The sequence below is a fragment of the Rhincodon typus genome, chromosome 45, assembly GCF_021869965.1.
Source record: "Rhincodon typus isolate 14 chromosome 45, sRhiTyp1.1, whole genome shotgun sequence".
NCBI classification, from domain to species: Eukaryota; Metazoa; Chordata; class Chondrichthyes; order Orectolobiformes; family Rhincodontidae; genus Rhincodon; species Rhincodon typus.
In genome coordinates this window covers 9,813,692-9,828,623 of record NC_063376.1, presented here as the reverse complement: position 1 = coordinate 9,828,623, position 14,932 = coordinate 9,813,692, and the positions used below count along the sequence as shown (strand labels likewise).

Here is a 14,932-nt window from a genome sequence, read left to right as displayed (position 1 = left end):
CTGGAGAAGGGTCCAGACCCGAAACGTCAGCTTTCCTGCTCCTCTGATGCTGCTTGCCCTGCTGTGTTCATCCAGCTCTACATCTTGTTATCTCAGTATTGCTGACAAGCTTCTCCTTCAACATGAATCCAGATTTTCACTTCGGAGGCTGCTGAACATTATCAGCATGACATGCTCATGTACAGGAAAATGCGTTTGAAGTGCATTCAGAGCTCAAAATATTCATTAATGTCACCATTCAGGGTAGAAGGATTCTCCAGTCATCGACTGCACCTTTATACCAAAGTATCGTGCCCGCCATGCGGCTATACTGATCACTCATAAGCAATTTCAGAACAATCTGACACTAACCTTTTTCTTCACCAGAGACATGACTCCTATCCTTGTCAGGACTTGCTGCCGAGACAGACCCTCTCGAGGCACCCCATCTGCAAACGTTTCTGCACCATCAGCCCCGGGTTCACACAGGTGTCTCATGAAAAGGGACACGTAAGCCCTACAATCAAACAGACCAACCTGACAGCATTCACTGGATAAACTGATTCAAAGAAAAACAACATCAAAATAGTGTTTCCCTGTCAGAGGCAAGGGTTCCAATATGAAACAGGAGGGCAGACTTACTTGAACTCCTTCTCGCTCTTGCCTCGCAGATCCCTGACCAGCCATTGGGAGTTGAAAGCATCCTGAGGAGGCATCCCCCACCTCATCACTGCATTGAGGAATGCTTTCCTCTGCCGAGTGTTAAATCCTAAAACCTGTGAAGGGGGAAGAGAGGAAACATTTGACAGGAGGGATTTCATCTTGGGGAAGGACACTCATCTGCTTGTTTTAGGCCAATTGTGCCCAATCCCAGCCCAAGAAAAAGAGTCTGGTAATTGAAACTGGAGCTTTCCTGGTGCGGACCAGGGAAGCACACACCATAGTCATTACTTCATCCAACACCCCATGTAATGCTTTTATTTCACTGAAAAATAGGATTTTTGCCATCAGTAAAGCCAAAAGGTGGTCATTATGTAGTCACTGACTTCAGTCTAATCTCCCCCCTCCCCCACCCACCTCCTGCCACTACACCAGAGGTTGCAGTGACTGTATTGTATTGGTTTGCAGTGCAGAGTCTCTTCAGTCTGCCTGCGGAAGTCCATTACACAGTTTGAATGTCTGTCCTGCATGAGGGAAGGAGCCAGATCTCAAGACCCCCTCTAGGAAACCAAGACAGTCAACATCAGTCAGTGACAATTCACATGAGTAAGGCTATCATCACTTGGCAATCAAGATTAGAGCCTCTGCTCTCCTGTGTTCTCCCACACCATCCCAAAATGCCACATCTGCCTCACCGGCACCCCTATCACCACTTATTCCCAGAAACAAAAGGCAAATCTATGAGGTGAGGATATTCCAGAAGAAGAACATTTTCTTTTCATAATGGATAGAATCCATTGATAAAAAAGGGTCTGGGGAATGCTATGTACCTCATGTGGCATTGCTCCCAGTTAATCTCAGTGTTTCAAAATAGGAGGAAGAGTATGACGGGCCTTGCCAGTTAATAAATTAAGTGAGGCAAGTCAGGGATCAACTGCCCTTCAGGCTACAGATTAGGAACCTAGAATGAAATGGAATACAGCTCCAGGATGTAGAAGGATCTGGGTGTCTCAGCACAGGAATTACAAAATGTTAGAATGCGGGTTCAGCAAGTAATATAAAGCAAAAATATAATAATTTATTGCAAAGAAAAATGAACAAAAACATACAAAATAGGAGCAAAAATAGGCTTTCAGCCCTTTCAACCTGCTTTGTCATTCAATATGATCATAGCTGATCGTATAACTCAGTACAACGTTCCTGCTTTCTCCCCATAATCTTTTATCCCTTTAGCCCGAAGAACTATACCCAACACCTTAAAAATACTCAACCCTTTGGCCTCAAACGCTTTCTATAGTGGAGAATTCCACAAGTTCACCACTGTCTGGGTAATTTCTCATGCAAGTCCTAAATGGCCTAACCTCCTCTTGTGCTTAAAGTGTGACACCGGGTTCTGGACTACCTGGTCATCAGGAACATCCTTTGTATCTTGAGACAACAGTGTGGAGCTGAAGGAACACAGCAGGTTGGGCAGCATCAGAGGAGTAGGAAAGACTATGTTTAGGGTCGGGCCCGACCCGAAGCGTTGGCTTTCCTACTCCTCTGCTGCCTGACCTGCTGTGTTCCGCCAGCTCCACACTGTTGTCTCAGACTCCAGCATCATCAATCCTTTGCATCTTCCCTGTGTAGCCCTGTTTGAATTTTATTGTTAGAGATTCTACCCCTTCTCCCCCAGCAATTCTTCTCTACGCTAGTGAATATACTCTTGACTGATCCAGTCTCACTTCGTACATCAGTCCTGCCAGCCCAGGAATTGATACTTGGAGTTTTGGGGGTAAGAGAAAAAAAAAAAAAAGTGTTATTGTTGCCATCTATGAGGAAAGGTTGGCCAGGCTAGGAGTGCACACACTGGGGAGTTTTGAAGAAGAGTAAGAGCTAACTTGATTAGAACACAAGATCCTGACATTTCTTGACATGGCAGATGTGGAAAGGACAACTTCCCCAGGGGGAGGATCCAGAACCAGGTATCGCTGTTTAGAAATAAGGGATCACCCATTTAACAAAAAAATGAGGAGCAATTTTTTTCCCCCCCTTTTTCTGACAGTGGGGGTGGAGTCATTGTCTTTGGGATGCTCTTCCCAAAAAAAAAACAGTGAAAGCAGTATTTCTGACTAGATTCTTGACAAGCAAGAGGTGAAAGGTTATTGAGGGTAGACAGGAGTATGGTGTGATCAGATCAGCCATAACCTTATTGATTGGCAGAGCAGGTTCAAGAGGCCTCGTTCTGGAAACATAGGTTCAAATGACTCAGCAAAGTGCCATTATGAAGGAAAGCATAAACACTGCCAATTAAACTGCAACCACTTTTCTGACTAGGTTAACAAGCAAATGCCCCATGAACAAGCTGACTTGCAGAATGCATATACAGCGAAAGCAAGGTTAGCAGCAAAAATGGATAAAGTTAGGATCTGGTCAGTACTTGTGACCCATTCCCCTAAGGGAAGACAATTCTCTTCACAAGCCAACACATGATCACACCATTATGGTTCTAACCATTGGAATTTACAGCACTCAGGCTGAATGACCAGCTTATCATATCACAGACACTTTGCTAATCCAGTGTAAAGTTATTATAACTGGTCACAATCTACTTTGACTTCTGCCATCAGTTACCTCGATGTTTCCACCAACTCGAGCCAGCAAAGGTGGAAGCGGTTTATCCTTCTCACCACGTAGTTGACGCTTGGATTGGCGACGACCTTCAGAGATAAAGGAAAAGTTTTAAATCACAAATATTTATGAATCTGTCAGCAAGGACAAGTAAAACCTATATAAAAGTTCTGCTGCAGAACATCAGATTCACACTCTCTCGCTACAAACATGCCTGCTGCAGTGCGTTGCATCCACGCTCTGTTTGATATTCTACCTATGGACAGTCCCATTGCAGGGTGTCAAATTCCACACTCCACACACTGCAAGGTGTCAGGTCCTCTCTCCACACAGTCTCTCTGAAGAGTGCTAAGTCCATTCTCCCCAAACAGTCCCGTTGTGGTGTGGTGGGCCCACATTCTCTCCCGACAGTCCCACATGTCATATCACTTCCACAGGCAGAAGTTACTTTAAACAAGAAGAAAATATTCAAATGCCAACTGATGAACGTAATCAAATGAATGAAAATTTTAAACTGACCTTCTGGCCTTTCATCAAAGTCTTCATCTTCTTCCTCAGAACCAACCGAATATTCGGATTGGTTGTCTGAAACATCATCCTGCCATTCTGCAACATTAGAAAGAAACAAAATTTATCTTTTTAACATGCAACTTTAAAAAATGATAAATACTTCGATTCCATGCACTATCACAGATTTAGTAAGGTTATTTTAGATTTAGGGTTCTCTTACCAATAAGTCTCCTTCAAGCTGAACTTTAATTTTCCAAGCTGGTCGATTAAGGAGACTACTGGAAACATCGCCAATTGTTTTTATAAAAAAAAGTGTGATTGATGCAAGTGCCCAGGAGCTAACACTGACCAGGATCTGACAAAGCGAGCAAAGGAATTTCAATACCCAGTGCCTGCCATGGAGAGCTGCCTGATGAGGCACTCGCCAACATTCTAGGGAGCAAAGTGAATTGAACACAAAGCCCCAGTTCTTCCTGTTGCCAGCTAAACTTTACAAAAAAAGTCACTTACACATTACTTCAGCTCCTGTTCCACTGGCACCAGCCCAACCCTACAGGAAACCGGAAGGACTGCGAATGCTGTAAATCAGGAACAAAAACAAAGTTGCTCGAGAAGCTCAGCAGGTCTGGCAGCAGAGGAAGGGTCACCGGACCCGAAACGTTAACTCGGTTTTTCCCTTCACAGGTGCTTCACAGATGCAGCATCTGCGAAGGGAAAAACAGAGTTAACGTTTCACGTCCGGTGACCCTTCCTCTGCTGCCAGACCTGCTGAGCTTCTCCAGCAACTTTTTGTTTTTTCACCACTTCAGGAAAACACAGTCTTAACTGAGATTTTGGAACCGAGATGAGAATGTAAGCTTTCATCTCCTCTTCTAACTCAAGAAGATCACATATCAGAAGCTCATCATTCAGTTCATCATGCTCACACCTGCACAAACTCTTTTACCGGTCTAACACTCTCAGCTTGTTGTAGCACCACCGTATCATAGAATATAGAACAGTACAGCACAGTACAGGCCCTTCGGCCCACGATGTTGTGCCGAACTTTTACCCTAATTTTTTTTTTTTTTTTTTTTTTTAAAAAGAAGAACTTTCAGACACTGATACAGGCAGAGAGCCTCGCTCAGACCAACCACATGTAATGTGAACTCTTGTATCAGCACTATTGGGTCTCTTGCCTCACTCTGCAAAGGGTCTGCTGTGAACTGGGGTCCAGAGAGGTGGGAGATCAACTTAAACCATGAAGGGTCCAGTGCGGGAACATCAGTGACCCAAATCCAGCAGCACTTTTGCTGGAACATTTGGCTGGAGATGGATCCTACAGGGAACAGTTGAGTCACCCACTTTGCAATGTGTATCTGACCTTGGTCCATCGAACATCAGAAATAGAAGCTTGCATTTATGTAGCACCTCTGTGACGTGCCAAAGCTAGTTACAGAAAACTACCTTTGAAGTGCAATCACAGTTGAGATGCAGGAATCAGTTAATGCATAGCAAGCTCCCACAAACTGCAATGCAATAACAGAAACTATGACAGTATGACTGGTCAAGAAATTTACTAGGCAGGAAGAAATCACGTAAAACTCCTCAACTCTTCTTCCAATAGTAGCCATGGATATTTTCCTTCAACCTCAAAAGGCAAATGGGGTGTCTATTTACTGGCTCATTCAAAAAAAATTACCTCAAAGTGCACTATTTCATTCACACAGCAATGAAGTAAGGAACATAACTAAACATGCATACACAATTGTAGCTAGTCAGTCATATCCTATTTAGGACTTTTTTTGTTAAAATCAAACTGTGATGAACCAGTACCTTTCCAGTATCTTTTCATCTTTCCCACGAAAGACTAAGGTTCACCTTGTGCCCAGTGCAGCCTTAGCAGTGCAGGGACCACTGGAGTTCAACCATCCAATACACTATTGCACTTTGAGTACCCCATTTATCACACCGCTGCAGCTGGGATCTCACTGTGCAAAACTGATTACTTATCTACAACAGGAACTACACTTTAGAAAGTTTAGTAAGAACTACACTTCATTAACCACAAAGTACTTTCAGACATCCCAAGTTCTCGAAAGGACGAAGAAGGCAAAGAGACAGAGTTTGGAGGTGGAAGAACACAGCAGGCCAGGCAGCATCAGAGGAGCAGGAGAGTTAACGTTTTGGGTTGGGACACGTCTTCACAAATGGGGAGGGGGAAGGGAGCTAGGAAATAAATAGAGAGGAGGGCTGGGGCTGCAGAAAGTAGGTGGGATGGTGATAAGGTGAGTGCAGGTAGGGAGTGGTGGGGATTGGTCAGTGGGGTGGGTAGTGCAGATAGGTGGAAGAGAAGATGGACAGGTTGTGTCAGGTTGAGGCAGGGATGAGAGGGAGGGTGGGGCATGGGATGAGGCCAGGGGTGGGAAGGTTTTAAAACAAATTCCATGTTTAGACCATTGGGCTGTAGGCTCCCAAGACAGAATATGGAGGTGTTGCTCCTCCAGTTTGCAGGACTCTCTCTCCAGGGTGACATGTCCATCCTGGGCCTCCTCCAGCGTCACAATAACACCAGCCGCAAACTGGAGGAGCAAACTATTCTGCCTCGAGAGCCTACAGCCCAATGACCTAAACATGGAATTCACAAGTTTTTAAATCTCCCCACCCCGGCCTCATCCCATGACCAACCCTCTCATCCCCGCCTCCTTGACCTGACACAACCTGTCCATCTTCTCTCCCATCAACCCACAACACCCATCACTACCTACTTGCACTCACCTATCACCATCCCACCTACCTTGCCCAGCCCCACCCCTCCTCTCCTCTCCTCTCCCTCTATTTCCCAGCTGCCTTCCCCTTCCCCCATCCCTGAAGAGTCCCGACCCAAAACATCAACTCTCCTGCTCCTTGGATGCTGCTTGACCTGCTGTGCTCCTCCAGCTCCACACAGTGCTGTCTCTGACTCTAGCATCTGCAGTTCTTGCTTTCTCGGAGATAGCCAAGAGGTGCTTTTCAAAATCATGAGAAATTGGGAAGAAACTGCTTCAATTGGTGAAAGAATTGAGAACAAGAGGACAGATTTATAGATGACTGGCAAAAAGAACAACAGCAACATGAGGAAAAACAGCAAGTGCAAAGGGACTGGAAAGGAGTAACAGCACACTGAAGACATGGCTTTGAAAACAGAACAAGACAAATATCTGAAAATAAACAAGTTTGCAGTGCTATGGGAAAAGTAGCTGGTATTAATCCAACAGGCTGAATGGCCTCATTCTGTACTCTAGACAATGCCATAATTCTACAGCCTCTGAGGACAGGCAGAGGTACAACTCAAAGCTATTAAGCACAAGGGGGAGTCAGCATCACAGCCATTGTGGGGTTTGTCACACATATGAGACGGAAGGAGTACTCAGCTGACAGCCCAGCCCACGGAAGAAACAACCTGTGATGCATGCTCAAGCAATGTGAAAATACAAGTCAGTAATTTTCAATGAATTTTACCAAAACCCAACAAAGCTGGGGTGATTTTGCTCTGTTAAGGTGGTCAGGCAGAAAGCAAAAATACACAGGTTCTAACTTTAGGTAGTCATACCAGCCTCAAAACATTAACTGTTTCTCCCTCCACAGGTGCTGCCAGACCTGCTGAGTTTCTCCAGATTTCTCCAAAATTTTCTCTTTTCTTTCAAATTACCAACATTTTGTTTTTACTTCATTGGAGCCAAGAAAGTTAAGAGACATCCAAATGGCAAGAGTTAGATTTCGGGCAAAAACGTGAACTGGAAATAACTGCTTTCAGTTGTTGTCGATTCAATAACAATGGTATTAATTTAAGATATTCAGCAAAGGAACATTGTAATAGACAGGGAGATTGTGTTTAAAGTGTACAAGTGTAAGGACATGGAATTCCATGTGTTGAAAACAGAATCTAGAATGGCAACGGTAGGGGAAGCAGCTCCTTCAAAACAGGCTATAACAGGCTCTTGCCTTTGCATTGTAAAACTCAACTAATCAATGAGATAGGGCAGGGCAGTGAGAAGCTGGAAAGAACTAAGCACATGTAGATTTCAATGCCAAGCTCCCAGCTAGCCAGTAACTACCAACCCACCCAGCCCAACATTTCCACCTGCTGCTACTGGCCCTGAACCAGGTATGCTCAACCCAAGGTCTGTTAGGAAAGTATAGCACTGCTGTTGACCTTGATCTTCCTGGGCAGCATCATTGTAGTTGACCTGCTTGCGGACCCGTTTGCCCTTGCCCAGGTTTCTCGCCAGATCCTCCTGCTGCTGCTCATAGTGGTGCCTCAACAACTTCTCCCAGTAATCAGGATCCACATTCTCCTCTTGCTTGATGATCTCCCTCTCGATCTCCTCTTCCTGCAGTCACAGAAATTAAAACACCATTTCCATGTTAACAAGTATCATAGTCAATCAACTCCAAGTTTAAGAAATAAGGACCCTTAAATACTAGGGTCAGTATCATGTCTAACTCTTATGAAATTAGTTTGCACAGCACTGATTTTTCTTACCTCCCTAGTAGTCAGTATTCAAGAGAGAGACAAAGCTCACTCCAATGCGGAGGTCACTACTTTCCTGAACTGACAGTCTTCTGGTATCCTGTGTACACGGGGGGACATCTAATTGAGGTATACAAGACGCTAAAGTTGTGGGGGCAGCTGCAGTGTCCTTGTATATACTTAAGCTGGCAACAGATCAATTCTTAAACAGTACGAGACATCAAGAGTGCAGAGAAAATGTAGGAAAGTAGATGTGTGGGATGTTGGATCAACCATGATCCTCATGAATGGTGGAGAGGCTCAATGCCTGTAACTCCTTGTTCCTATTTCTTATGATCCAAATGGGACTGCCAAAGTCAATGCAGAGCAGATATTTTCCACTTACTATATTTTCTCTTGTATTAGGCTAAAATGGTGATGGAGGTGGGGGGGGGGGGCGCGAATACACTTTTCTCAAAGGCTTGTAAATTTGTGGAACTAAGAGTGCAGTGGACACTGGGACACAATACTTTTAATGCAAACACAGGCATTTTTAGGTAGTAACAGGTTAATTGGGAACATGCTGGAGGGTGGAGTCAAGGCTCAGTTGAGATCAGCCATGATCCTATTAACTAGCACAGTAGGCTCAAGGTGCTGAATTCCCTTCTCCCGCTCCTAGTTCTCAAATTATGTCTAACTATGTAAGTTTTTGGAAAGGGATGGCAACACGCCTTCAGCATAAACTAAAAGGTGACCTTGAGGGGACTGATGTACAGGAAGGGACAGGAATTGTCCACTCGGATACCTTGGGAACCTGTCTTGTATTTATTAGCTAGAAGGGCTCAAACAAGCAAACAACACAAATTGAACCATTAACCCCCAGAAAATCTGGCATATCATTTAAAAATTCATTCACGGGACGAGGTCATCACTGGTTAGACAAATATTTATTGTCCATCCTTAATTGTCGAGGGTAGTTAAGAGTCAACCATGTTATGGTGGGTCTGAAGTCACATGTAGGGCAAACTGGGTAATAATGGCAGATTTCCTTCCCTAAAAGGACATTAGCGAACCAGATGGAGTCAATAAATGTGGAGTTGGAAAAGCACAGCAAGTCAGACAGCATCTGAGGAGCAGGGAAGTCAACATTTTGAGCCAAAACCCTTTGGGAGCCCTGAAGGAGGGTTTTGGCCCGAAACATTGACTTCCCTGCTCCTCGGATACCGTCCGACTTGCTGTGCTTTTCCAGCTCCACATTTATTGACTCTAACCTCAAGCATCTGCAGTCCTGACTGTCTCCAAGTGAGCCAGATGGGTTTTTCTGACAATTGGCAATGGTTTCATGGTCATCATTAGTCTTAATTCCAGATTTTTTTTTAAAAATTGAATTGAAATTCCACTATCTGCTATCGTGGGATTCAAACCTGGGTCCACAGATCATCATCTGGCTCTCTGGATCAACAGTCCAGCGATAACACCATAGGCCATCACCTCCCCAATGGGGCTGAAGACAAGCCATTGCCTACAAAAAGGCAAAAGCTTCCCCACATCCCAGCTAACTAGAGGAGAAAAAAAGAATGAAGACAATTTCTGTCAGCAAAATTTGCAGACACCACTATTTTTGGAGCACATTTAAGGAAAAGTCATTGTAGCCCCACAGTGGGCCAGAGGGCTGCTCTCCGAGAGATGTCTGGTAGTGCTTTTAACCAGAGGAGCACAACACCTCAGGTAAGGCGATAGGTTGAGAAGGCAGAATTTTCATGGTGACCTCAGCTATACAGGAATTGAACACCCACTGTTAACCGTGACCCTGCATTGCAAACCAGCCAACTGAGCAAACCGGCCTGATGCATACTTAATATGCAGGAGGACTGAGACAAAATAGAGACATTAGTAAACTTAAAGAAACCATTGTACAAGCATGAATCAATAGGAGGCAGTGCAAATTGGTAGGAGGAATTAGAGTTAGAAATCTACAGTACCTACAAAGACCCTTTGTCTGCACTGGCCCATAGCCTTGTATGCCTTGGCATTGCAAGTGCATATCTAAAAACATTTTCAATGTTATGAAGGTTTCTGCCTTGACCGCCCCGACAGATACGGCCTTCCAGATTCCCACAAACCCTCTGGATGAAAATGTTTTTTTGGTTACACCTCCGCTACACCATCTGTCCCTTAAATCTATGCTCCCTTGTCAGTGATCCCTTCAAAAGCGGAAAAATGTTTTTTTACCTGTCCTATTTTTGACCCTCAAATTTTATATCTCTCAATCATACCCACTCAATCTCCTCTGCTCCAAGGACAACTCCTCTAGTCTGTTCAATCTCTCTTCATAACCAAACTTTCTAGTCCAGGTAACGTCAATGAAAATCTCTGCACCCTCTCCAGTGCAAATCACATTCCTTCTCTAATGTATGCAGTTCTGGAATGCACAATACTCTAAGGTGTGGCCCAACCAACATCTTACACAGTTCCAGCACAACACTGCTGCTCTTAAACTATGTCTCAACTAAAGGTAAATATCCCATACGCCTTCTTACCCAATTTATCCATCCATCATGATTCATTAAGGGACCAGCAGACAAGCACACCAGCACACCAAGGTCCCTCTGATTCTTGGTGCATACCATGGCCCTACAGTTCATCATGCATTCCTTTGCCTCGTTCGTCATACCCAAGCGTCTTACCTCATTTATCCGGATTGAATTCCATTTGCCATTGATTAGCCTATTCCGTAACCCAAGGCAATCCTCCTCACTATTTATCACCTCATCAGTTTTTGTATTATCTGCGAATTTGCTGATCAGTCCAGGACTATGCCCTCTGGTAGGACCTTCTATAGACTGGCTTAAAAAGCTGCTCTGAATGCATTAAGGATTCCACTCACTCTAAACTTTGCACACTATAACTATCCCAGCTAATGCTGGGGAAGTTGAAATACCCTACTATTACCATATTACTTTTACTCTTCTCTTAAACTTGCCTGCATATCTGTTCTTCCATTTCTCTCAGATTGCTGGGGTCTTAAAAGATGCTTGCTCTTTTTTGGTTTTTAAGATTACTCATATGGGTTCATTTGAGGATCCTTCCAACATGTCAGGCCTCCTTATGCTATAATAGATTCCCTAATCAAAACTGCGACACCTCCACCATTTTTGAAAAACCTCTTTCCCCATCTTGCATGAAGGTCTTAATATTCTGGAATACGGAATTGGAGATATATAGTGATAATGCAGGAAGTGGAGTTGAGATGGTTTGCAATAATCTTGATGAATGCCAAAGGTGGCCTTAAAAGCATTAAAAAGTACTTCTATAGCTTCTATTAAATGTCTTTTTTCTAATAAAATAAGTATTAGGAAGAGGCCATTCAGCTCCTCAAAACTTCTGCACCATTCAATTAGACCATGGCTGATCTACATTTTAATTACACCTATCTTCTTGGGTTGCATAACACTCAATGCCAGGGTGCCTAAGAATAGCTTAGGAATTAATTGGGTTTTTAACGTGGCCACATGTAGAGACAGTAGCTTTGCTGTGATTGAGTTGTGAGGTAAATTCAATGACAAAAAAAAAAAAAGGCCAATGACCTCCTACTTGGACATAACATGCTGCCATTGCAATGCTTCACTTTGCCAAGTCTTAAATTTATTTGCAAAGATCAGCTCTAGTATTACCCTTTACCAATTAGCTTGGTGCAACAACAGATGCAGATTTTCATTCCCCATTGTGTGAAGGCCTGCTTCCTGACATTAAGCCCAAACAGACTGTCTCTAGAGATGTTTCCTTGTTCTTGACTGCCCTCCCAACCCCAAACCAGAGAAACAGATTCTCCATACTGATCCTATCAAATCCTTTAAATCATCTTGTTTAGATTAGCCCCTGATCTTCTATATTGATAGGTAATGTTTAGACGGTGTATACTTTTTAAAAAATTCTCAAAATACTCAAGTCAGTCAGCATTTGTGAATAAAGTCCTGTGATTCTATACAGTACAGAAGAAAGTAATTCAAACCATCATGTCTACACAGGCTCCCAAAAGAGCTACCCAGGTAGTCTCACTCTCCAGCCCCATTTCTGTAGCCCTCTAAATTCGTCACTTTCAAATACATATTCAATTCACTTTTGAAGTCACCTATGGAATCTCCCTTCACCGCTCTCCCAGGCGACTCATTCCTAATTACTTTAAGTAAAGTTTCTCCTCATCTCACTCCTAGCTCTCTTGCTGAGCATCTTGAAATTCACGACCCCAGTCACTGAGATATCAACTATTAAAAGCCAAATATCTGCCTTTAACTTGTCAAAATTGTTCATAATTTTGAACACTTCAATAAGGTGACCTCTTAATCTTCTCTGCTTCAATGACAATAAGTCCAATTTCTCTAATCTTCCTTGCTTTTATATTCTATGCCTCTATTTATAAACCCAAAGATCCTATTAACCTTAATTCTTCCAACTTACCTGGCCACCTTCAGAGATTTATGCACGTGAACTGACGTCCCAATGTTCCTGTACTCCCTCAAAATTGTACAATTGAGCCGGTTATTGTCTCGGTTTCTTCTACCAAAATTATCTCATTTCCCTGCAATGAATTTCATCTGCCATTTACCCATTTGGCCAACTTATCAATGCCCCTCTGAAGTTGCTCAACATCATCCTTATAATTCACTATGCTCTGTAGCTTAATATCATCTGCAACACCCATCACCAAATTTGTTTACATAAATCAGAGAGAGTCCTCATTCCAATCCCTGAGCAACACCACTTTCAATTCTTCTCCAATCTGAGAAACGCCCACCTATAATTTTCCTGAAGAAGGGTCTAGGCCCGAAACATCAGCCTTCCTGCTCCTCTGATGCTGCTTGGCCTGCTGTGTTCATCCAGCTCTACACCTTGTTATCTAGAATTTGTTTGCTCCTTTTTGGTTTACTCATATGGGTTCATTTGAAGATCCTTCTAACATGTCAGGCCTCCTTATGCTGTAATAGATTCCCTAATCAAAACTGCGACACCTCCACCATTTTTTAAAAACCTCTTTCCCCATCTTGCATGAAGGTCTTAATATTCTGGAATACGGTATTGGAGATATATAGCGATAATGCAGGAAGTGGAGTTGAGATGGTTTGCAATAATCTTGATGAATGCCACCTCTGTTTTCTGCATCTCAAGCCTGTGGTCTTTGACTCGAGGCATTACAGCCATTTGTCTCTCTCCAAAAAAAAAAAAGAAACAAAAAAATGCTGCCTAACTGACTCCTTCCAATATTTACTATTTTTATTTCACACTTCTCGAATCTCTTACATTTTGCTTTTGTATAATCATTTTGTTTTGATCATGTCACATTCATTATAGGATATATTTAGTTCAGGGAAGTCATTTGACATAATTCAGCAGTATGACTTTGAGATGGATAAAGAAGATTGTTATCGCACAGTGAGGCAGTACATCTGATAGATTGACTGAGTTACAGAGGTGCATCACTAGTGGTATATTGCTTTGTATCATACACTGCACACGCACTTTCTAACCCAACTCCCAATTCAGTCAGCCTTGTTTACCTTGGCCTCCTCCCGGACAACATATTGAGCCACTTTGAAGGAGGTGAGGTACTCATTCATACTTTGTATATCTGTGTCTTCTGTTGCATCTTGGTTCCTATCCAGCAGTCGATCAATAGCAGCCCCATCATAGTGGATAACACTGCTGTCTTCATCCTTATTATCGCCTGCAAACACATGGAACGAGAGGGGAAAAAAAAAAATCACCCGAGACTTTACACTTTCAGGGATGATGATAACAACAATGGACACTGCACAGAGGAGCCAAAGTGGAAACAAATTTATTGATTTATACACACTAGGATAGGTCAGGTCAGATTCCTAGCCTACACTGGCAGCAAGAACATCAAGAATATCATTTAATAAATGGTGCCACGTGAAAATGAAACTTTATTTGTTCCAGGTGACTCAGGTGATAAAGGTGGTAAAGGTGGTAAGATGGCAGGGTTGTGTGTTATCTAGAATAGCATTGATTGGACACATACTTGCAAAGGCTGCAGCAGGGAATGCATTTGCAAGGGATACAATTTGCTCAACAAGAGACACTTGGTCTAAAATACTTTGTGAGGCCATATGGCCCAGTTTGTAGAACAAAGTTATTGGCATTGAACTTTTTCCCCCTCTTTCTCCAAAACGCCTCATCTCAAAAATTTGAGTTGAAAACCCACTGGGAAATAACATCACTTGCTGAATGCTCGTAAATGAGAATTCAAAATCTACACTGCAGTGTCCAGAGAAGCAGCTTTAGCCATCCATGATTGGTCCAAGAAGAAATCCCAATATCAACAGCTCGTTTTAAATCAATTTCAACTGCAGACCAGCAGTTGGGACAATGTGAATAATTTTTTTAAAACTGAATTTAACGGTTACTTGGCCAAAGTACTTTTGAGATAAAATCCAGCAGATTTTGTTATTATTTCCTCAGAATGGAAGGGTGAGGATGTGGGGGTGGGTCGTGTATATGCCCCCCACCCCCACCCTGAAAAAGGGCAGTTGTATAACTGCACAGTTTAAATTATTTGTTAATAATCTTTACTGGACCAAGTTGTTTGCAATAAACTAGTCACTTGTTACTAAAAGGAACTTGGCTGACATGTATATCTGACTTACACAGCTTATCATTAGAAACATATAGTATGTAAAATTT

At 43.0% G+C, this 14,932-nt stretch overlaps 1 protein-coding gene across 1 annotated transcript in view; it reads right to left on the bottom strand.

Moving 5' to 3' along the window:
* The window catches only part of LOC109920005 (chromodomain-helicase-DNA-binding protein 3-like), a 77,581-nt gene that overhangs the window by 23,426 nt on the left and 39,223 nt on the right, over window positions 1-14,932 (bottom strand). The window contains exons 21-26 of the mRNA XM_048620068.1: window positions 13,786-13,952; window positions 7,934-8,111; window positions 3,769-3,855; window positions 3,253-3,338; window positions 622-755; window positions 352-496 (exon numbers count right to left, since the gene is read on the bottom strand). Of these exons, the coding sequence (XP_048476025.1) occupies window positions 352-496; window positions 622-755; window positions 3,253-3,338; window positions 3,769-3,855; window positions 7,934-8,111; window positions 13,786-13,952 (797 nt within the window). The remainder of the gene's footprint in view (window positions 1-351; window positions 497-621; window positions 756-3,252; window positions 3,339-3,768; window positions 3,856-7,933; window positions 8,112-13,785; window positions 13,953-14,932) is intronic.